We start from the raw sequence: 22300 nt of genomic DNA on the forward strand, positions 1-22300 counted from the left end.
ACAATTAAAAAGGTTTATTGTTCGATCATGTTATTATCGGTTTTAAAAAAAATTGAATAAATTGGATTGAAGAAAATCATATTTATGTCATTTACTGTTTTGATCATGTATTAGTAAATAAGGGTAAAAGGGCGAAATTTCTATACTATATATACATGTATCTTGAAAGGGGGATTATTATGATAAGTAAAGATGTTTAGAATAAAGTTCTTACAATAAACAACTTTTCAATTTTACATAGACGGCTCTTTTAAGGTTTGGCCAAAGGTAAACATGTCCAAAAATTTATTTTTACAACAATTCAAAAACTATGTGAGGTATAAAGTTAAAACTTTTACAGTGTATAAATTTTTCAGTGATTAACAGATAGAAAGTATCACTTGATAAAAAATACTTGGAAAAAATATTTAAATTGAGAAAAAATCTTGTTAAAAATTCTTATTTTTTTCAGAAAATGCACCTAATTAATTCCCGAGCTTTTAGTGAAAACCATCACTGCAGAAACAAAATATGTTTATCAATGAAGGCCAAGTTGGACTTGGATAGCTACTGGAAAGTTGTTTTCCCTGTTTATTTTGTCCAAATGTTAAGACTTGAAAGCGAAAGTACATTGCAAATGGCGGGTTCTACAGGGGTCTTGTCTTTATACATGCCATGCTTTCAATAACAACCTTTCACAGACCATCCACGTCCAACTTTATGGAACGCCAAATTAACATATATTCAAATATTTGTACCTATCTTCAAATAATTGCACCTATCTTCAAATAATTGTACCTATCTTCAAATGAATTGAAGATAGGTACAATTGAATTAAAGATAGGTATAATTGAATTAAAGATAGGTACAATTGAATTGAAGATAGGTATAAATAATTTTACCTATCTCTTGATAATTATTCCAAGGTACAAATGAATTATACCTATCTTTAATAGAATTACACCTATCTTCAATTCAATTAAAGATAGGTTCAATTGAATTATACCTATCTCTAATTCATTTGAAGATAGGTATAATTGATTTAAAGATAGGTACAATTGATTTGAAGATAGGTTCAATTAAGACATATCCATAACGGAATTGAAGATAGGTACAGTTCAATTATACCTAGGTTCAATTCGTTTTATGTTGTTGGTAAATAATGAACGCTCCCTTGGAGACAATATTGAGTATGGAGGGAAACGCACAGAACCTACAGAGCGACGACAACAAGGATGAAAGGATAAAGGTTAATTCAAAATGTGCAAAAAGCATCATATACTTATAAAAATACCACATGTATCTCATGTAGGTATATCTCGTATTGCAGCCAGATGAAGAATCCGATAAACTTTCGCGCCAGCTGTGACGTATCAGAAATGACGTATGATAAAGGGAGTAGTTATTGCCAATATCTGAGTAATTAACGATAGGTCCAATTCAATTGTACCTATCTTTAAATCAATTATACCTATCTTCAATTCATTGCATTTGTACCTATCTTCAAATCAATTGTACCTATCTTCAAATGAATTAAAGATAGGTATAATTGAATTGTACCTATCTCTAATTCAATTGAAGATAGGTACAATTGATTTAAAGATAGGTACAATTCATTTGAAGATATGTACAATTCAAATGAAGAAAGGTACAATTATTTGAAGATAGGTACAAATATTTGAATATATGTTAACTGTAAACATTTTGACTTTATACCACACACAGCTTTGGAGCTATTGTAAAAAAAAATTTTAGACATGTTGACCTTTGACGAAACCTTAACAATTTTACTCACAAAAAATTGAAGTACCTTATCAGGCATTTGTGCGAGATACCTGAGGGTGGCATTTCTTATATAATCCTTTAGGGGAAAAACTTCGTTTGTTAAAATCACATTTTTAGTGTTTCACATTTTTAAAAACAATTAGAAACCGGTTTAGAAATCAGAAAGTGTTGAAAATTTTATATATTTTTCATACGTTATGAAGATATACAAAACAGATATTTGGGGAACGCATCGTCTGACATTAAGTACTTAAGGTTTCGTCAAAGGTCAACATGTCTAAAAAAATTTTTTACAATAGCTCCAAAGCTATGTGTGGTATAAAGTCAAAATGTTTACAGTTTATAAATATATCATTGATTGATAGATTAGAAAGTATCACTTGATAACAAATATTTTTAAAAAGAATATTTTTTGAGAAAAATTGTATCAGAAAATGTGCATATTTAAAAAGAAGCACCTGCTTAATTCTGTCCTTTTTGTGAAAACCATCATTGCAGAAATAATATATGTTTATCATTGAAGGGCAAGTTGGACGTGGATGGTCTCTGAAAGGTTGTTATTGAAAGCATGACATGTATAAAGACAAGACCCCTCTAGAGCCCGCCATTTGGAATGTACTTTCGCTTTCAAGTCTTAACATTTGGACAAAATAAACAGGGAAAACAACTTTCCAGTGGCTATCCAAGTCCAAATTGGCCTTCATTGATAAACATATTTTGTTTCTGCAGTGATGGTTTTCACTAAAAGCTCGGAATTAATTAGGTGCATTTTCTGAAAAAATAAGCATTTTTAACAAGATTTTTTCTCAATTTAAATATTTTTTCCAAGTATTTTTTATCAAGTGATACTTTCTATCTGTTAATCACTGAAAAATTTATAGACTGTAAAAGTTTTAACTTTATACCTCACATAGTTTTTGAATTGTTGTAAAAATAAATTTTTGGACATGTTTACCTTTGGCGAAACCTTAAAGTATTAATTCTTCAATCAATGACGAAATCTTGGAAAAAATTATATATTATTGAGGAACGTCTCTTCTGTCCTTAAAGGGATAAGCTCTGGATATTTTTTCTATCTGTCTCTAGAATGAAAAGGAATTTCTTAATCGAAGTGGAATAGAAAGTGGTAAAGTTAACTAAATATACCGCAGTGTTTGCTTGTTAACTTTTCTTTACGGGTGTATACTACGACCAAGCATAGAAAAAAGGGTAAGAGCCCTGTCATAAAGCTTTTCTTTTCTACATAGATTTCTTTGGTTCTTTCTCAGTTAATATGCAGGTTTTCAGATTTTACAGGAAAAGAAGACGAATCGTACCAAAGTGTTCGAAAGACATTTGACTAGTTTTCATTAGAAGACTTGTGTTTACATCGATGTGAGCTTAAAAAGATTCAATTAGATGGAAAAACCTTAAATAAATGGACAACAGTCAATGAATATATGCTGTTTGATTGATAGTGAAATTGAAAAAAAATATATGCAAAGCGATTGTCATTTTCTTTGCATCTTCTCTGTTCGAAGATTGATTATATGTTCAATATTTTGAATTTCAAAGTACAATTTGATAAAGCATCATTTCTTCGGAGGAGTTAAATATTACGGAACGCCAAATTAGACTTGATGGCAATCTAACGACCAAGCTTTATGATAAATGCGATAACTTTAACTTTTCAATTTTGTCAACTTCTCTTACTTATGCAGCAATATACCTTTATCACCTGCATACATGGTTTTAATCACTCGGTTGATTCGAAACGTAGGAGCATGCTTAACATATAAACAATTTCTAAAACGAGGTAAAATATTGACAATTAATTTGAAACAAGAATATTAGCAATCTCATTTAAAGTTGTCATTTCGTAAATTTTATGTTTGATCAATGACCTTGTCAGCAGATACAACTTATCATTAAATGAAATGCTGATTAACGTTTTTCACACTAATTGTTTTATTACCATTAATTGCCATTATTTACACTAAACTTTCGACGGATATTTTCGTTATTTCCAGAAATTAACAAAGAGCACACGGCGAGTGTGGCCATTCGGCAGGGAATGCTCACTCCTACATAGCACCTGATCCCACCTCTGACGTTTTAGAGGTCCGTGTTTGCTCTGCTCCTGATTTTAATTGTTTAATGGACGTTTGAGCTTGAATACTGTTCGTTATCTCCATATGTTTAACTTCAAATGAATTATGATAGGAACACTATCATTAGACAATTATTTAATTTAATTAAACATAACTTCAATTCAGTTGAATATAGGTGCAAATGATTTAAAGATAAGTACATAAATTTTAAATAGGTACAATTTTTTTTTAAAGATAGGTACATATATCTGTAAAAAATGTAATGTTCCATATTTTATTTCCTGTTTTGTCTGATAGAAAAGTTTGTTTAATGATACATGAATAAAAACATATAAAGCATTATTAATCAATACGTTGATGCTACTGGCATGTTATAATACATATAATACATGCATTTGAATCTACCTGGTGATAGTAAATACAAAAATTACAATCTGACACTAAGCATGTTGCATGTAAACAAGCGTGTTCTCTCATCATAGCATATATAAAAGGTTACATTTAATCTTACTCAGAAAATTTAAATTCTAAAATGTTACACTTCTTTTATCCCAAAACACCTTTATATTTTCTGGTTAATATTTTAATGTATTTAGATTAATTGTACGTAAAACAAAGGCGAATTGTACAAAATACATATGACGTACGTGTTTATTAGGATATTTATTTACTTCGATATGAACTTGAAAAGATTTAATTAGTAGATTTATTAGGCATAAATCAACGGATACTTATAATTCTATTTCTTCTTTAGTGTCATCAGATGTTATACACACCATGAATGAGCGATGTTAAGAATTTAAAAAAAAAGTGGGGGTATACACAGTGCATATTGCAATTGTTGATTACTTTATGGGTTCTACGTAAGAAGATTGATTGTGAAGGTTGAGTTTCGTACAGAGAAAAGTCTTATGAAACATGATTGATTAAAAATATTAATATACATTTTTCTGTCTCGTATAAAATATCTTCTTTTTCAATAATACATGCATGATGATATGTCTTTTTGAAAATATGGTTTTGATATTAGCTATACATGTACCACATATTCTGCACTCCGTGGCATGTATCTATTTTTTTTAAAGAGAGGAACTAGTAATTATTAAAGACGATGAAGACAAAAATAACTTCTTAAAATCATTTATTTTTGATTTGGCGATTGTGGCCACGGCCTACATAAAATAATATATACTTTATTAATCGTTATAACATAACTCCTTATAAACCTTATAATCTTTATCCTTATAAACCTTATATCCTTATCCTTATAAACCTTATATCCTTATCCTTATAAACTTTATATCCTTATCCTTATAAACATTGTATTCTTGGATCACGAGAATAACATTCCTACACAGTATCTCATAAAGACTACTCTGTCACCTTTAAAATTATGAGACAGTTTAGAGATTGGGACGAAGAGATTATGATAAAAAAGGTTTTTGTTTTATTTTTTTTTTCTTCACATGCATGGGTCTGGGTGGTGAATGAAAATAAGCAAGTGTATGTGCATAGTTCAAACAACCCAATAAATTCTAAACTGTACTCTCTGGTTAATTGTTTAAAAATCAGTCATACAATGCACCTCAAACCAAAAAAATAAATTTTAACGTCTGATATCCTTAAAAACTATATCATGGGTTATATATAGTAGATGCTTGTGGTCATTGCATGGACTAGACGCAAAGAGTTCATCTTGGATTCATTCTTCATTAATTCAAATTTTTGATCGCGTTTTGGTTTACATACAAATAATAATCATATGGATTCTTACAAAGCACAATCTCATGAGACATAATAAAGAACTTTATTTTTATCATGGAATTGAAAACAGATTTTTAAATTTATAATGTCTAAACATTAAAAGATATCATCTCAAAATTATTCTGAATCAGAGAGAAAGTCTTGTTTTTGACACATAGATGCACCTCTTGATGTTCAAAACATTTCAAAAAAATATTTCAAAGAGATTTATTTCGTAAGCATATTTAATTATTATTTTAAAATGATATATGGAGATAATAACGAACAGCAATCAATTCCAAACGTCTATTGAAACAATACAGATTGAGAGTGGTCATCCAAAACATCAGAGGTGGGATCAGGTACCATGGATGAATGAGCATTCCCTGTCGACCGATCACATCCGCCATATGCTCCTTGTCATGACTAGGTAAACGGAAAAATTCGTAGACAATTCAGTGTGTAAAGAAAGGCCCAAGAACTAGAATGAAAACGTCAGTCAGCATTCGGCTTAACGATAGATTGTATTTTGCTGACAAAGTCACTGTATCAACCACAGACCTTGCAAAATGATGACTATAAACAATACTGTTGATATCCTTGTTCTATCAACTAGTTTCCTCAATGTTTGTCTTGTTTTAGAAATTGTTCGTATGTAGAGTATGTTCTTGCGTATCGAATCGACTGGGAGGCATAAACCTCATATGCAGGTAGTTAAGGTAAATTGCTACATAAGTATAGGGGAAGCTGACGATAGAAAAGCTGAAGTCATAATGTTTATCATTAAAAAAAAGTTTGTTGATATGTTAGATCACGTCTTTCTCTAGTAAAATATCCAAATATGAAACAGATTTGTCAAACTCTGTGGTATCTTTTACTTCAAGTTGACTGTGATACTTCGAGTCGACAAATAAATGTAAGTAGCTATTATTGTTGTATGGCATTATGTCGTCGATATATCTGAATGTCGAGCTGAAGGCCGCAGCGAGTGCTTTCCTCTTTCCGTGTATAAGTTTTTGAATGCTTCCTATCAGTACAAAAATAAGTCTGATAAACAAGGGAACTGTAACAGATTGTTTATAGACCTAATCCCCAAAAATCAAATAGATATTGCCAATCAGAAACCCAAGCATCAATTTAATATAAATGTCCAGAGTACTTGTCTGAAAAATCAGAAAGTTTTTTAGCAAAATGATTTTGCAAATGACCAACGAGAAGGTAAGTAAATGTAAGAATTCCAATTTTTATTGAAAAAGCAGCTCTTTAAGCTATTAAAAAAGCCTAGATTTGAATAAATGAATGGTTGTTAAAAAGTGCCGAAAAATCGTAGGTCTTGATGTTGTTATTGTAGTAAACTTTTAACTTCACAAATGTTCCTAAAATTGGAGTTTTTGGAATTTTGAATTTACGAAGTCAATACAAAATTTACAACATGATATTGTAAATTTTGTATCCGCCTTCCCCTAGTAAATTCAAAAATTTACAACATGATACAGTGCTCCTGAAGTGTATATATTCACTGATTTAAATATTCTATTAAGGAATAAAGAGAGGCTTGGTAGAACATTTACTGGAACCCGCTATGTATCATGATCTATAAATCAGATAAGGATACTGGAAACATTGTGAACATTTGCATGTAAATGTCTTTGAACTATCTTAAACATATGATCAAACTCATAGATAAGATATTTTTCTACATGTGTGCATATATGTTTTATTCAAATTACTCTGAAAAATCTCTGCAATAAAAATATTTGTACTCCAAATGACTTTTCTATAAATTTTTATTTAATTAGTTATCAAAAACAATGCAACATACACTCGCACTGGTGTATTTCTTTGTTATTACCCCTACCGTTTTGGAGTGAAAAAGAAAAAAAATATGTTTCTGTAAAGTTACTAGTAATTCTCTTTCTTACTTTTCACTTGTCAAAAGAACTTGTCCCCTTTCCCAAAATAACATGAAATTACATGTATTTCAATACTTCATATCATTTTCGCGAGTTTAATTCAACACTATTTTGTTGAACCTATAAATTATAAATTCTATATACGCTGTGTAATTTTTCATTTGTAATATAAATATTTCCAGTATAGTTTTATAATTTTGTTTTTGTTATATTTTTTTCAACTAATAATTTAAGCATATGCACAGAAAGGGGTAGAATTTTTACAATTAAAGTGAACAAATATTAAAGAATAATAATTTAACATTGAATTGTTGAATACAAGTAAAAGAATTTGTTTGAAGAACGATCAATGTAACCTGTACTTATTAAAGTGCTTGAATTATATACACGATGTTATCGAAATTTAAATTACAAAACTTGTGAAATGGTAAATACTATATATCACACTAGTTACAGGGTATAATTTAGCGTTAACAAATCTCGAAAGACTTTAAAGTAAGCTATAGTGAAACAAATTGCCCTTCTTACAGATAAACCAAGCAAAGGCACCATAAGGGTTGTGCATCAGAACAAATAATATAGAGACGTCGATTATCAGCCATAGAATATGTCGTTTTGTTTATTTTGAATTAGAAGGGTGGAAATAACTAGAAAATTCATAAGACGCGTTGTCAAGTTGTAAATTTTGTATTTCTGTCACTCGGTGCATGAAATCAAAATTGATAAAATGACATATGCCAGGGCAGAAAAAGAACCATGTCTATGCCATTTTCCTAAAGATGTGTGCATAATGTCACCGTGTCTCAACAGTGGCAGTATATTTATTGCACAGTGTACGTCACATAAGCCGTTATTTTAAGACAATGAATATAAAGTTATATAATATCCTGATACTGTTTTCTGGTAGATATACGGTAATTGAAATTATATTTCATATGAATGACAACTTTAAACGTTGTTACATAAAATAGAGCAAATCAGTTAAAGTGGGGGAAAGGTTTGCTTTCTGTATTATATACATTTTTAGAAATAAATTGATGAAGAAAAAACAAATGTTTAACGATATAATAACATTTTATTATATTAATATATAATTATATTTGTATATATATATATAAAAACACATACATAGGATATGAAAACAAGGCTTAATAACATTTTTTTTAAAAACCTGAATAAGTATATGAAAAGGGGAACAAGTCGTCAACAAAACAAGTAACAGTTCTATATAAAGCTACAAATTCTTAAAAGTGCAGGTGCGATCAAATATCTCCATTTTGTTCATATTGCTACTGTTTGGCTAGTGTTTGTGATGAATGATTTGACAAAGAATATGAAACGTTTGCGTCCATTTATTATTGGTTTACTAATTACCCGTTTTTCCTATCAAAAACGCGGTCGTTGTGCATATATTTTCATAGCATTTAGCTTCTCATAAAGTGGATCGTAGCCAACCAAATGAAGAACGCGTAGTAGTTCGTCTATAGTTGCCATTGGTCCCTTAAATTCCCGCCAAAACAGCATTGCGTTGTAGATGCGATCTTGCAGTTTGTCCTTGCCGTGATAAGTTTGTTCCAGCTCGGAAATCTTCTCTTCTGGAAATCTAAACTTTTTCAAAAGATACCGCAGTTCTTGTTTTGTCAGAGAAGTTTTCATAACTTCAAACATTTTGTTCATCAGAATGTCTGAAAAAGAAAAAAATGATACATTCATACATGTGAATGAAATTAAAAATTATTTGCAAACGAGGTGTTGTTTGGTTATGAAAGAATAAATTTACCTTCTCTTTCCACTGCCCTCCGAATGAAGCGACCAATGGGCTGCACAACACCGCTCACACAAACGTCCATCGGTGGCGTTCGAAGTGGATTATTGTGCAATCGCAGATCCTTCAGATTTCTCAGATTATCGAGGTTTTCGGGAAGAGAAGAAAGTTTATTGTCGTTGAGATGTAAAACCTGAAGTCTTTTCAATCGACAGAAAGAATCTGGCAATTCTCTGATTTCATTGTGGTCGGCCACCAGGGATATAAGGTTTTTCATGTGACTCATTCCTGATGGAAGTGTTCGGAGGGTATTATTTGACACAATTAAATAAGAAACATTGGAAAACTCAATTTCCTCCGGCAGTGCGGGTACCGGGTGTCCTTCAGCTTGGTCGAATTTCAGACGCTCCAAAATTGGAATTCCAACCACTGTCCTTGGAAATTCAAGAAAGCGGTTTTGTGAAAGATCTAAATCCAACAGGTTTTCCATCTGAGAAATGGCCTCTGGGATATCTTCAATAATATTGTTTGAAAAATCTAAAACACGTAATTGGACAAGACTACAAAGTTCGGGGGCAAAAATGTTGATTCTATTGTTGCTAAGATGAAGAGTGGAAAGTCTGTCGAGGTTGGAAATTTCTGCCGGAATTGATTCGATTTCATTCTTGCTCAGATTCAAACTTTCAAGAGTTTTCAAATTACAAATTGGAAGAGGGAAAATTGCAAATTTGTTACAGCTCAAATTAACTTGTCGAAGCCTTTTTAGATCGCCCACGTCAACTGGGATGGATGACAGTTTGTTTCCATCAGTGGAAAATATTTCCAAATCACGAATCGATCCAATGGCTTCTGGTAGACTCTCAAATTTGTTATTTGACAGAATTAGAGTGTGAACACGTCGAAGATTTTCAATTTCAACGGGAAGCTCTGAAATATTGTTATTTAACAGGCTGAGCACTTCTAAATTTGAGCACCAACAAAGGTTTTCTGGGACACGTTCAATCATGTTTCGTCCAAGATAGAGTTCTCGTAGTTCATACAAATTTGCAATATTGTCGGGAATCACTTTTATTTTGTTGTTTTCCAAACCTACGACTTCCAGTGCTTCTAACTGAAAAAACTCATCCGGGATCTCCTCTATTAAGTTATTGTTAAGGCCTATAACATTCAGTTGAGTCAGTCTTCCGATGTCGGGTTGAATTGATGTAAGACGATTTCCTGATAGCGTTAGCATCTGCAAAGTTTCCATCCAAAACACCTGAACGGGAATAAACTCGAATTCGTTGTCGTCTAGTAACAACTCCTCCATACAGCAGAAATTTTCGATTTCTCGCGGTAAATTCCTCATGGAGTTCCCTGCTAGACCTAATCGTTTGAGATTTTCTATTGCGCAAACTTCGGGGTTCAGACATTCTAAGGCGTTTCTCTCCAAACCAAGAACTTGTAAAGTAGTCAGTTCTCCTATGGAGTTGGGTAGGCTGGTAATTTGGTTATCATTTAGAATAAGATGCGTGAGTTCTGACAGGTCCCTAATTTGCGGAGGCACTGTGGTTAGTCTATTATCACTGATCACTAACTCTCGCAGATGTTCAAGCCCTGAAATCTCGGAAGAGATCTCAGAGATTTCGTTATTAGAAACATCAAGAAATTTCAATTCTTGTAGAAGATAGATCCCTCGGGTAATTTCTGTTAATTTGTTGTGAGACAGGACCAATTCTTCTAGGTTGCATAAATCGGCAATGTCTTTTGGGATCTCTGTTAATTTGTTATTTGCTAGACAGAGAGATGTGACATTTTCCATGTTTAAGATATTTTGAGGAAATTCTTTCAAACGATGTTCACGCAGATCAACTGTTACTCTCTTTCCTTCTATATGTCTCACGACTTCCCAGTCAATTTCCTTTTCTGTTTCTTCCACGTTTACTTCCTGTTCTTCAGGTGGGTTTTCTTCCATGTTCGTATCGCCATTTGTCTCTGTTTCCTCAAGAGTCTCACGTGACAGAGACATTTGGGTGTGTTCGGCGAGGTCTCCGTTCGCCTCCATTTTCTAAAAAGCAAAATGGAAACTCGTGAGCTTTTGAGTTATCTATAATTATTTATTGCTTACTGATTATAGGTATATCTGTTTATGATAAAACCTATAGTACAAAAAAATCGATATAAGGATTTATATTTCTGGGGAACAGGAGATTTAAATGATCTATAAATCTTTTTTTAAAAATTCTGTTGTAAATTACTCGAAGATTTGTTCCTTGAGTATTTTAGGCATACGGTATCTCATATGATCAGTAAATGTTCTTTATCTTGGTTCTTGTGTGATTTAAAAAAAAGAATTGTGTTATACTTGACTTCTTTGTTTAATAAATATTGTTTCATCTCTATATGTATAGATACAATAAAAACATAATATAATTATATGCCTACTTTTAAGAATTTTGCAAATATTTGTACAAGGTAGTCTAATCGTAATGAGAGAGAGAGAGAGAGAGCATTTTCATTGCATTATCAAACCAATAATTTATCTTTTAACTTCTTTCTTGGTGATATTCATCATCTTCATTGAAGATGAGTAGCATGTCAAGTCAGCTGCCCAGCATGTTTTTTTTTCTTTTTCATATATACAATGCAGCTGCATTAAATAAACTGTGGTTTTTTAAATCTATTTATTGCACATGACTCGCTAGTGCATATGTTTTACAATATATGCCTAAAAAATAATGATAAAAAGTTTCTGTTCTACCACTTACTTCAACGTTCGTCATTGACAAGGATTACACTGATGATCCATGACTCTATTGACACTTTCACACCATAATTGACAGTCACTGAGGACGCTCTGTGTTGCCAGGTGCCCGTATCGCAGAATTCGTTACTTCGTCGTGATATGGCGAGAAGTGGGAGTTGTTCAAGCGCATGACAGGAAGTTATAGGAGTAAACATGTCAGCCACCATGGAAAATTTACCAACGTAGACATCATCGACTTGCTTTTTAGCATAAAGTACTTTTATTGAGCAAGGAAAAACATAAGGCTTTTAAAGAATTAACATTGCAGTTTTTGTTCATTAGTTTCACATAGATATTTAAGCATAAACCTATGCAAACAGCCTGAGTGGGGGCTGCAATCGGAAGTGAAAATGGATTGAGAAATTTTTACGGTTGGTCATATGACAGTTGTGCATAATTTAACCACAGATTTGCTTTACTTACAAGACCTTGAAATTTCACATCGTCCAGTAAATAGTTACAAAAAGTTCCATTTAAATTTAAAGTTGTTAAAGAAAGATTTGTAGAAAAAAAGGTAAAATAATATTTCCCATCGCAGAGAAAATTCGAGATGAAACTTTCAAAATAATGTGTTTTTGTTTGTCTCTTCACAGATCATCTTGCTAGTGCAGTCATTTGTATTCATTGAATATGGCCACTATCAAGAATAACAAGGATATTGCCTGCTACTTCATCACGAAGCATTCATGGAAGGGAAAGTAAGGAGAAACATAACATATATGCATGATGATATATTATTCTCTTTAGAGATGTGGACAGGCTCTGACAGGCTTTCGCCTACATCCACTTCTCTTTGCAAGCCTTCATGTTTTGATTCTGGAAAAAAATGTAAAATTTAGAACCGATGATGCCTTACGACTCAACTAATATCTTGTCTAAATGCGCCTGGTTATAAGTAACAGATATGTTATATCAACCAAGGGTGCTTGCCTTAATTCTGTTGTCTTATTGCACACTTGCTTGTGTTATGTCATTGTCATCTGAAGAGAGACAACACAGTTGTCACCCTGCATGTGATGGAGACATAATAATTAGTCTCCCTGCACGTGACCTACTTTAAACCAATCAGATTGACTGTGTAATTCTGAAGGATAATAACACCAGATGTGTTATGTAGGCAGCCTTGACAACCCCCTTCCAAAACTTTAAAATTAATGTATATCTCTAAAATTACGTCGCTATAAATAAAATACCAATATTTAAGGAGAAATCCCCAAGTCTGTGTCTCGCTAAAATTTCCACTTATATGGTATACCACAAACGAGACTTTCAACTCTGTCTTTATCCAGTACTGTAATTTAATAAAGGAAGCGACTCCATTTTGTGTAAATTTTAAGATCCAGTGATGTAAATACATATGAGATGTTTTTCTGATCTTGCGGGAAATGCCTGAGAAGTTGCGATTGGATGATATGTTGGGTAACTTCATTTTTGCCTCAAATTTACAAAACTCTTCAACATTATCAATTTTATTTTTAAATTTTTTAGATACAAAAGAATTTTCTCAGTTGGGACAATGGGAATAACAACCTACAATCCACAAACTTTAGAAGTTACAAATCAGGTATGGTTTAGAGCATCATTTTGTAGAATATTTTAAACTTTTAAAAACCCTGTGTTACCATGAATTAATAAATTTTAATAAACAATAAAAGTTTACAATGAGCCGAATTGACTTAGAAGGAATTTAGACTTATAAGATATGTAAAAGCAATTATTTATTAAGAATTTTTCATTTGACTATGTATAACATTTTTCTTTAGTGGCCATACTCAGAGTTTGTGAGTATTGTTCCCAATGTCAAAGCCCCAGGTAACAATGAGTTCATTATAACTATGAGGAAAGGTCCAAAGAAGACGGAATCCATGAAATTTTCTACAGATCACCGTTCAGATTTACTAACTGAAGCTTTGGTAAGCCTCTTTTAAAGAAGAAATCCTTCTTGTTTATTTGAATATGGAAGTAATATTTAAATGCATCTTTTTTATTTGATGAAGAAAATGGAAATTAACCAGTTTTGATTTTTAATAACAGAGATTCAGGAATCAGTTTGCTGAAGTAAATAACACTACAAAGGTAAGTAAATGGAGTACTTTTCAGTAAGATTTTACATTATTATGACTATAGTACACAAATTTGACAATTTACTAATGACATGATAATTTATTTTTAAATGCTGCTTTGTAGAAGGTAAGTGTAGATAAAGTTACATTGCATCATGTGGTAAAAAGGAACATAACATATTTAAAATGTGATGTAATCTATAAAATGAACATCAGCGTGATATAAGTGATCTAACAAAACTTAAACATTATAGATATTAATTTTATTGATCAATTCAAAATCATTTAAAATTGATTTTTTTAAGGCAATTTTATTTTTTTCAGAGATTCAACGCTTTCAAACAACATTGGTCAGATAACAGGGTACCAATTATCCTTGAGGTCAATCAGGGGTCAGTGGACCAAGTTGACCCAGCTACCAACAAAGTTCTGTGTTCCTATGACTACAAAGATATGGAGGGCATCACACATGTAAGACATCACATGATCAGTATTTGTCCAAACCAGAAAGTGAAAGTAAAATGATGAATCCTAAGTGATTTCATACAAGTTTATCACACTTCATCATATGTAACACTAGTCTACCTTGATATATTTTAATGTTACGTAAAAATGTTGATAAATTAGTGATTGCAAGAGATAACATGATTAAAGCCATTTTAGATACTGTAAAGGAGAGTCCTGAGAGGCATTTTGCTTGAGACTGTTTGATGTAGCTAAAATTATTCATGTATATTCTTGTAGATATCAGACTATCCTGGGGGTATAGCTATCATTCATGGAGGATTTAGTCGTCTTGTAAGTCACTCTTTTCATCTGCAATGGTATCTGTTATAATGTAAATGGACTTGTTAATTTCATCACATTGAAACATTCACTTGCTAAAATTGTTTGAAGTGTTTTGTGGTTGGAGGATGAGGTATAAAGCAAACTTTAACACAGGGTTCGACATTCGCGCTCCTCACCTCGCCATTTCCACCCTAAAATGTTTCGGACGACCTGATTTTCAGTCTGGCTCGCCCAAATGACGACCTGGGACAAGTTGGGAATATTAAATAATGATGTTTAATATTTTAAACTAAACTTCATAAGACCTTGAAAACATATTTTCCTGTAACAAAACCAATCCATTCAACATGTTCAAATTGCAGCCGCAAAGATTTTTTCTCCTGCCAAATCTTCGTTCGATCAATCAGCTGATGCAATTTTTATTAAAAGTCTTTAATAAAGTATTATTTGAGATATAAAAGATGCCAACTTAGTCAACAATCACCTTAAATATAAAGAGTAATAATCATCATTGTAACATCTTGCATTTCCCCTACAACTTTCTGATCATAATGATTGTTTTCTGCTGCTAGACAGCCATTTTGGGTGTCCACTGTAATGTAACACCTGATTAATTCAGTCCAGGGTTATTTGACCCTCTTTATTTAGGCCTTCATGGCAAGTGAAAAGAAATGTTTTAAGCTACAAACTTTAGCATTCAGCATGTCTGATTCTGCTTATATTTTTAATTGTTTGATAAAATACGAGAAGACATCTTTAAATTCCAAAAATGTCTGGTTTACATTTTTTAATACAAAAACACAACTTCTATTAATTATCTTAACAAATTGTAAACAATTGCACATTAAGTTTTGTTTCAATTGATATTTTATTTGGACGACCTGAAATTCATTTGGGCAACCTGTGATCATACCAAGGTTTCCCGAATGGCGAGACCAAATTTTGACGAGTGTCGGACCCTGTTAACATTGTTAGTATGATATGAAATAATGGTTATATTTCATGTTTATTAGCATTTATTTGCCTGTGAACAAAAAGAGAACTTGATAAAATGCATAATGGAAAGTGCAGCAGCTTTTGTTGGGATAGCAGTCAAACAGAGGAAAGACCCAATCTCTTACGAACAGTTTTTAACCCACAGAATGGGAAAGTATAGGTAAGTTTGCAAAAGGAAACTGAAGTACATGTAAACAAAATGAATAAATTTTGTGAAAATATTTGATAAAATATATGATAACGCTATTTAAGTTATAAGACTTTGTCTAATTCTATTGGCCATTGATCTATTGTCAATGAAAGAAGTTCAAAACAAGTACGATGATAGCCCCAGAGAACTCGTGATGCTTAGCTTGACCATAAAGAATCATGGGTCATTTGAACTAATCTATTATTTGATGCACATCTGAATATTTTCAGTACTGATGAAGCCCTAACATCCTATGCTGAGTTTACAGTTCAGAAGATTTCCCCGCGACACTCAGACCCAACTAGACGGACCATGTGTCTTACTGAGACATGCTTAGTAGAGCGTGATCCAGCTACATATAACGTCGTCACATGTAAACCTCTTTGTGATGTAGGTATATCAAATGTACTCTTAATGCCATAGTTTCCTATACAAATAATAATTTTTTTATTGAGTAATGATTAAAATTTCAATGAAGTGTGAGTAAATCCTCAAGATTGCAATGAGATGAGAGTAACTTATCATTCTTTAACCTTTGTAGATATTTGCAATAATAAGAGACCAAGAAAACCCACAGAAATTCAGTGTAGAGTATGTTAAAGGTGCAATAAGGACCTATCAATCAACAGACAGGTATGTAGGATCAAAATGATTGGTATGATTTAAAGACATACCTAATAATTTCAACCTCAGTAGGACTGAGAAGAAAAAAAAAACTTTGAGAAGATTAAAAATATTGAGGATCATTGTAAAATACTTAAAGTATGAATTAATGGAACTTCCAGGTCACTTTATCCATGGTATTCAAGATATTGGTTTTTAATGTTCAACTGTAGTTTTCTTGTTGCAAAATTGGGGGTATTTATTGATGTAAATTGTTATTAATGGATTATAGGGATGCCCTGATTGCCTCAGTTCTGGACGGTGTGAGAGCCTCAGGAAACAGGGACGTCTGTGTGAAGATGATGTTTACATCCCACGGCGATCGTCTCGGTCCATTCACAGTTCCCGTGGACGAAGAAGTGGAGAGTCAACTACTGAAGTTTATTCAGCAGCCACCAGGTGGGCGCCACACAATGTTTTTGTTGGGGGGGGTTGTTGTGAAATTACAATGGAGAGATTATAAATCCACACAATGTTAAATGTATGAATTCTGAACTCTTTGATGTGTAATGTTAATCAAAATCTTTTTTTGAAATGGTCAAAAGAACACCTCAGATTTTATCGTAATTTCGGGTTTATAGGTCGATGGGGTATATAGGTCGAAAGGTTCATTTTCAGCCTTAATTTTTGAAAAATCCTAAGATAGGACGAACTTAATATATAAAGGACGAGGCTTTGTTTCCCTTTTCTAAAGATTCTTCTGCAGATACAACGTATCAGAACAGGTAAACCCCTAAAATTACCGGGGTTATTCCGTGACATGAACGTATCAAGAAAATAAACAGGTATTTTAATGAGTACAGCATTTAAATAAAGTTTAAAAAAAAAAAATAGTTAAAACTTCTTTGAATTGTGTTACTGCTTATTTTTCTCCAACTTGCCTGTTCAATGCCTCCGTAGTTTCACACTGTTGTTAAATCAGAAGCATAAATAAAACGTAAATATGTTATTATTTTACAGCTATAATTCGTGAAGTACCTGAGACCAAAGAATAGTAATTCCGATTTCTAATAAATTTTATTCAGACATAATTTACCGGTGGACGACAATTACTTCGATGTCCGCCATTTTTATTAAATAATTAAATTTAGGAATTGAATGGCAACAAATTATTTCACTCATTTTACATTTAAATGAACATAAGACAATAAAAAATATTTAATATACTATTTCAATTTTTTGCTACTAATAAAGGTAAAAACACTACAGTTGTGATCATGAAAAATTTCCGTATTTTAGATTTGATACAGTTGCGGTTTTACTTTTAGTACACAATCGCGACTTCCTAACTTCACAAGATGGATACCGAATGATGTTAATGGATAATACGTTGAGGAATTATTTAATTGATGAAGCAATGTTGTTTTCCTTTGTCATCAATGGATAATTAATGGAATTTATTTTGTAAGAAAGCTATAGAATAAATATTTTATTGTTTACCAGGGCATTATTTTTTTGCGAAAAATAATCAAAAAAGTTACGAAAGTGGCACAAATTTGCTTTGAAATTGAGGTAAATTTTACTGATTCGGGGGCATTTTCATAAACTTCGAGCCTTAAATAGGTCGAATTCTGAATATTGGGCCACCCTAGTGGTTCTGAGAAAAAAAGTATCGACCTTTATTCCGTAAATTACGGTAATAGAAAATCTTTTGAGCATATTGATCTTTAAATCAGTAATGGAAATTTTACCATTTTGAATAATTGTAGTTGGAATGACATTTGAGCAGTGTGTCTCTAGATTCAACAGCAACATATCATATAGTGGACTTCTTCATGCTGTCACACAAGATGTAAGTTTAATAAAAATTTTGTTTAATAAAGTCTGTATACATTATACATTATTTTATGTTGTAGCATTAATATTTTTGAAATTTTTTTTCATACAGCGAGTAAGTAAACCATTCACACAGGTTGTACATGTAAAAAAAATCCTGTCTGTTCTTTTCTGTTGAAAATCCTTGTTCAGACAAAATTATAGTGTACATCAAAATTTTCTTTCCTTCAATCACCCTTGAAAATCTACAGTTCTGAACACTTAATTTCTTGATGATATAACTAGATCTATCATTTCATGAAATATTTCCTTTTTTCATCTTATTGTCAACATTTATTTATAGTCTTGAACCAGGGGTAGAATTTAGGTAAAACAGTCTTAGAGTGGCATCTATTTCCCTTTCAAATGCATTTTGTATATTTGAAAATTTGAACTCTCTCACATTCAAGAAAAAAGGTCAAGAACGACATGTCCGTGTTTATTCGAACATACATGTAATGTGTGCAAGGCAAAGAAGAAAAAAATCCAATAGAAAATTTCTAGAGACCACTTTTTTCATTGTTGTGTTGCATCATGCTATTTTAGGGTCTTTTTGCTGAAAACAAAGAAAAATTGATCAACGGAGCTTTGCTGGGTCTACTGGAGAGAGAGGGAGACCAGAATGTGATCTCAGTGGAGAATCTAGAGGCACAGTTCCACGCCCTCAGGCGACTGGTGGCCTCCAAGGCAGGCTTCCAGGCCTTCACTGCATTACCCAAGTAAGTCTGGTAGACACTAATGTACTTATGTCACTTCTTAAGCATGCAATATATTATCACTGAAGTACTGATGTTTCAGACTCACATGTATACTAGTACAGTAAAAGTGATCACCTTTTATGTTAAAGTTCAATAAAAATTTAATTGCAATTCTTGGACAATCTGACTTAAAGTTCTCAGAAAAAGACTAAAACATACATGTAAATATTAAAGGATGGTTTGCAATTTTTTAGAATGAGAGAAAAAGTGGGGCTAAAGGTTGTTAAAGCTCTGAAGAGGAAAGACCATGGTGTCACCCATGCAGCTATTGATGTTCTCTGTGCTCTGATGCAGGTAAGTAAAAAATGTTGATGGGCTAAATCAAATTATTATTCAACTTTTTAAAATGATATATATATTCTGTGTACTGTGTACTTGTATTGAAAATTCGTTTTTCATAAGAACTGAACTTCAGTTTTGCATTTTGAACTTTCATTATTTGTTTTCTACAGCCCATGCATGATGACTATGACCTCCGACAAGAACAAATGAACAAACTCTCCCTCCTCTCCTCCAAGAAATTCCTGGAGACTCTATTAGAGACCTTTAATGACCATGTCATACACAGCACGGGAGCACTAGTGATATCGGCCATGTTAGACTTCTTAACTTTCTCTCTGTGTGCACCGTACAGTGAAACCACAGACGGAACTCATTTTGACACTCTGCTGGAAATGGTGGCAGCAGATGGCAGGATTGTTTTCAAGTTATTTCAGGCAAGACTTACTTGTAGTTTGGCTTGTCCTATTTGATGAATCTATAATTTTGAGATTTTGTATTGGTGCCTATACTTGTAAGAGTAAGTTATCACAAAGTAATTTCTAAATGGTTTGGAATTTCAGCATCCCTCAATGGCAGTGGTTAAAGGAGCTGGGCTTGTTATGAAGGCTATCATTGAGGTATGGGCATTTGTTTAAAAATTTAAAACTATCTATTCAGTGCATCAAAGTTTTGAAGTGCAATATTATGAGTAATGTTACCTTGCAACGAAATACTGTAAGAACAGGCAAAAACAACAATATGGAAAAAGTAAATGAAATTTCATCATATCCATCTGACCTAGATTGACTACAACTTTTACAAAAACATGTAATTTTCTATTTAATATCATAAGGAGGGGGATCAGGAGGTGGCAGCTAAGATGCAGGACCTGGCCCTGTCAGAGGGAGCCCTACCCAAACATCTACACACGGCCATGTTTACCGCCAGCTCAGATAACAGGATGCTGACAATCAGGTAATGGACTGAAACTTACATGTAGGGATTCAAAATACTAGCCCACTTCTATTCATTAACCTAGCTAGCACCTATGATAATCAGCTGATACATTCACAAGAATTATCTACCAGTTAATTATCAGTGATGGAGAATTAATTCAGCCTTAAGGTTTCTTAGCCCTCTGATAAGAAAGATAACTCTCATTTTGATATTTAACTATGATACAGTGTATGTTTATAGTACTTAATGTCATTTAATGCTATAGATTAGATTTTTTTTTTTGAACATCATGAGCCTTTAAGCAATTTTATATGAGGAATCAGAGGGAAGATGAACTATAACTTTAACAGTATACTTGAATGTATTTGTTTACATACAGTAATTACTTTGATTTATTAATTTTACAGGCAGCTAAGTCGACATCTTGTTGGTTTGTGGGTCACTGGACATCCCACTGCCATGGGCCTTCTGAGGCGAATTCTGGTGAGATTAAGCTTTTATAATCTATGACTTCTATTGAATGATGTTGATTACATGTATATAAGACTTTAAAGTATTTTTCCTTGTTTCTATTTTCTATTTTCTAACAGCCTAGTGGACTCCTGTCATACTTGGACTCAGATGCAGAAGTACCTGCCTATGAGGACGACAAGCTGCATGTCAGAGACAATGTCAAACTCGCTCAGGTAAGTTACTGATTTATTATATATGATAGATATATTATGTCAAATACATTTCCCTGTATACAGTATATTATGTCAAATACAGTGAAACCTGTCCAGTCCGACATGCATTGGGACACAAATTTTGTGTTTGAATACACAAGGTGTTGGATTACACATTGTAAAAAGCATGAAAAAATGGTTGAAGGGGAAAGAAATATAATGTCAAAATTGACATTGTGATGGATTTCCCAGGTGTGGTATTAAACAGTTTTCACTGTATTGATAAGAAATAGCGAACATATTGTACGACACGTGTACAAAAATTGGTGTATTCAAAATTTAACGCAATCACTGGGTATGGAGTATTTGGTGTTATCATGAATTAGTGCTACACATGTCTGTGCCATGTATTGTATATATAGATGATTTCTTAGCTTTATTAATGAATTAGCGCATCTTTGACTGCACCAAAGCCGCTAAAATATTAAGCCTACTTTTTTAAGTACACATACAGTATTCTGAGTTCAATTTGAATAAACCAAATAAAATTGAGCAAATATTTGTAGCTGTACTTTTTGCTTTCAAATTGATTGATTAATTTTATTCTGTTGTTTGATAGGATATTCAGAACAGAAACCGAAGGAATCCTAATCTAGTCATGATAGAGAAGAAAGTGGATGAACTTCTGCAGCATTGGAGGGCAAAGATAGGATTAGAAAAAAATAAACAAGTGAGTTTGATCCCGTCCATATTTTATAATCTTCTTCAAGGAAGGATATAGATAAGTTGAATTTTATCATATGTTGTTTTCTATTGACCATATGCTTTTCTTGCTTCAGCAAAATGATTTAAAACCAGTGACGTTAAGAAAACGGAGACAGAGGATAAAGAGTGAGGCCAATTGGTCGCTATTTTACTATCAGTTTGGCCGAGATCATTCAAAACCTAACTTACTGTGGAATTATAAGGTGAGATGTGTATTCATGTGTATATTATGTACTTAAATTCTAATAAACTAACCAATTACAGATATCTTATGTTAGATATAATTTTTTCATGGACATGGCTTTTGTTTAACATACA

General features: G+C 32.5%; 2 protein-coding genes across 2 annotated transcripts in view; one reads left to right on the forward strand and one right to left on the reverse strand.

Moving 5' to 3' along the window:
• Positions 1-8645: 8645 nt before the first annotated feature.
• Positions 8646-12132, reverse strand: LOC134263743 (leucine-rich repeat and death domain-containing protein 1-like). The gene is made up of 3 exons (XM_062746126.1): positions 12023-12132; positions 9291-11322; positions 8646-9195 (listed from the first exon to the last, which is right to left on the reverse strand). Exons 1-3 carry the CDS (start codon positions 12035-12037, stop codon positions 8897-8899), a joined length of 2346 nt encoding a protein of 781 aa, XP_062602110.1. The 5' UTR covers positions 12038-12132; the 3' UTR covers positions 8646-8896.
• A 57-nt stretch (positions 12133-12189) lies between these two features.
• Positions 12190-22300, forward strand: part of LOC134263745 (dnaJ homolog subfamily C member 13-like) — a 28745-nt gene continuing 18634 nt past the window's right edge. The window contains 21 exon segments of the mRNA XM_062746131.1: positions 12190-12431; positions 12654-12758; positions 13549-13624; positions 13824-13973; positions 14095-14136; positions 14448-14594; positions 14868-14921; positions 15926-16068; positions 16329-16488; positions 16640-16731; positions 16994-17160; positions 18471-18553; positions 19123-19295; positions 19529-19628; positions 19787-20050; positions 20177-20233; positions 20449-20570; positions 20960-21035; positions 21143-21238; positions 21837-21947; positions 22057-22185. Coding sequence (XP_062602115.1) covers positions 12691-12758; positions 13549-13624; positions 13824-13973; positions 14095-14136; positions 14448-14594; positions 14868-14921; positions 15926-16068; positions 16329-16488; positions 16640-16731; positions 16994-17160; positions 18471-18553; positions 19123-19295; positions 19529-19628; positions 19787-20050; positions 20177-20233; positions 20449-20570; positions 20960-21035; positions 21143-21238; positions 21837-21947; positions 22057-22185 — 2310 coding nt within the window. The 5' untranslated portion in view covers positions 12190-12431; positions 12654-12690.

This window comes from Saccostrea cucullata, unplaced genomic scaffold, assembly GCF_032062105.1.
Source record: "Saccostrea cucullata isolate Sc308-1 unplaced genomic scaffold, CSIRO_AGI_Scuc_v1 ctg350, whole genome shotgun sequence".
Classification (NCBI taxonomy): domain Eukaryota; kingdom Metazoa; phylum Mollusca; class Bivalvia; order Ostreida; family Ostreidae; genus Saccostrea; species Saccostrea cuccullata.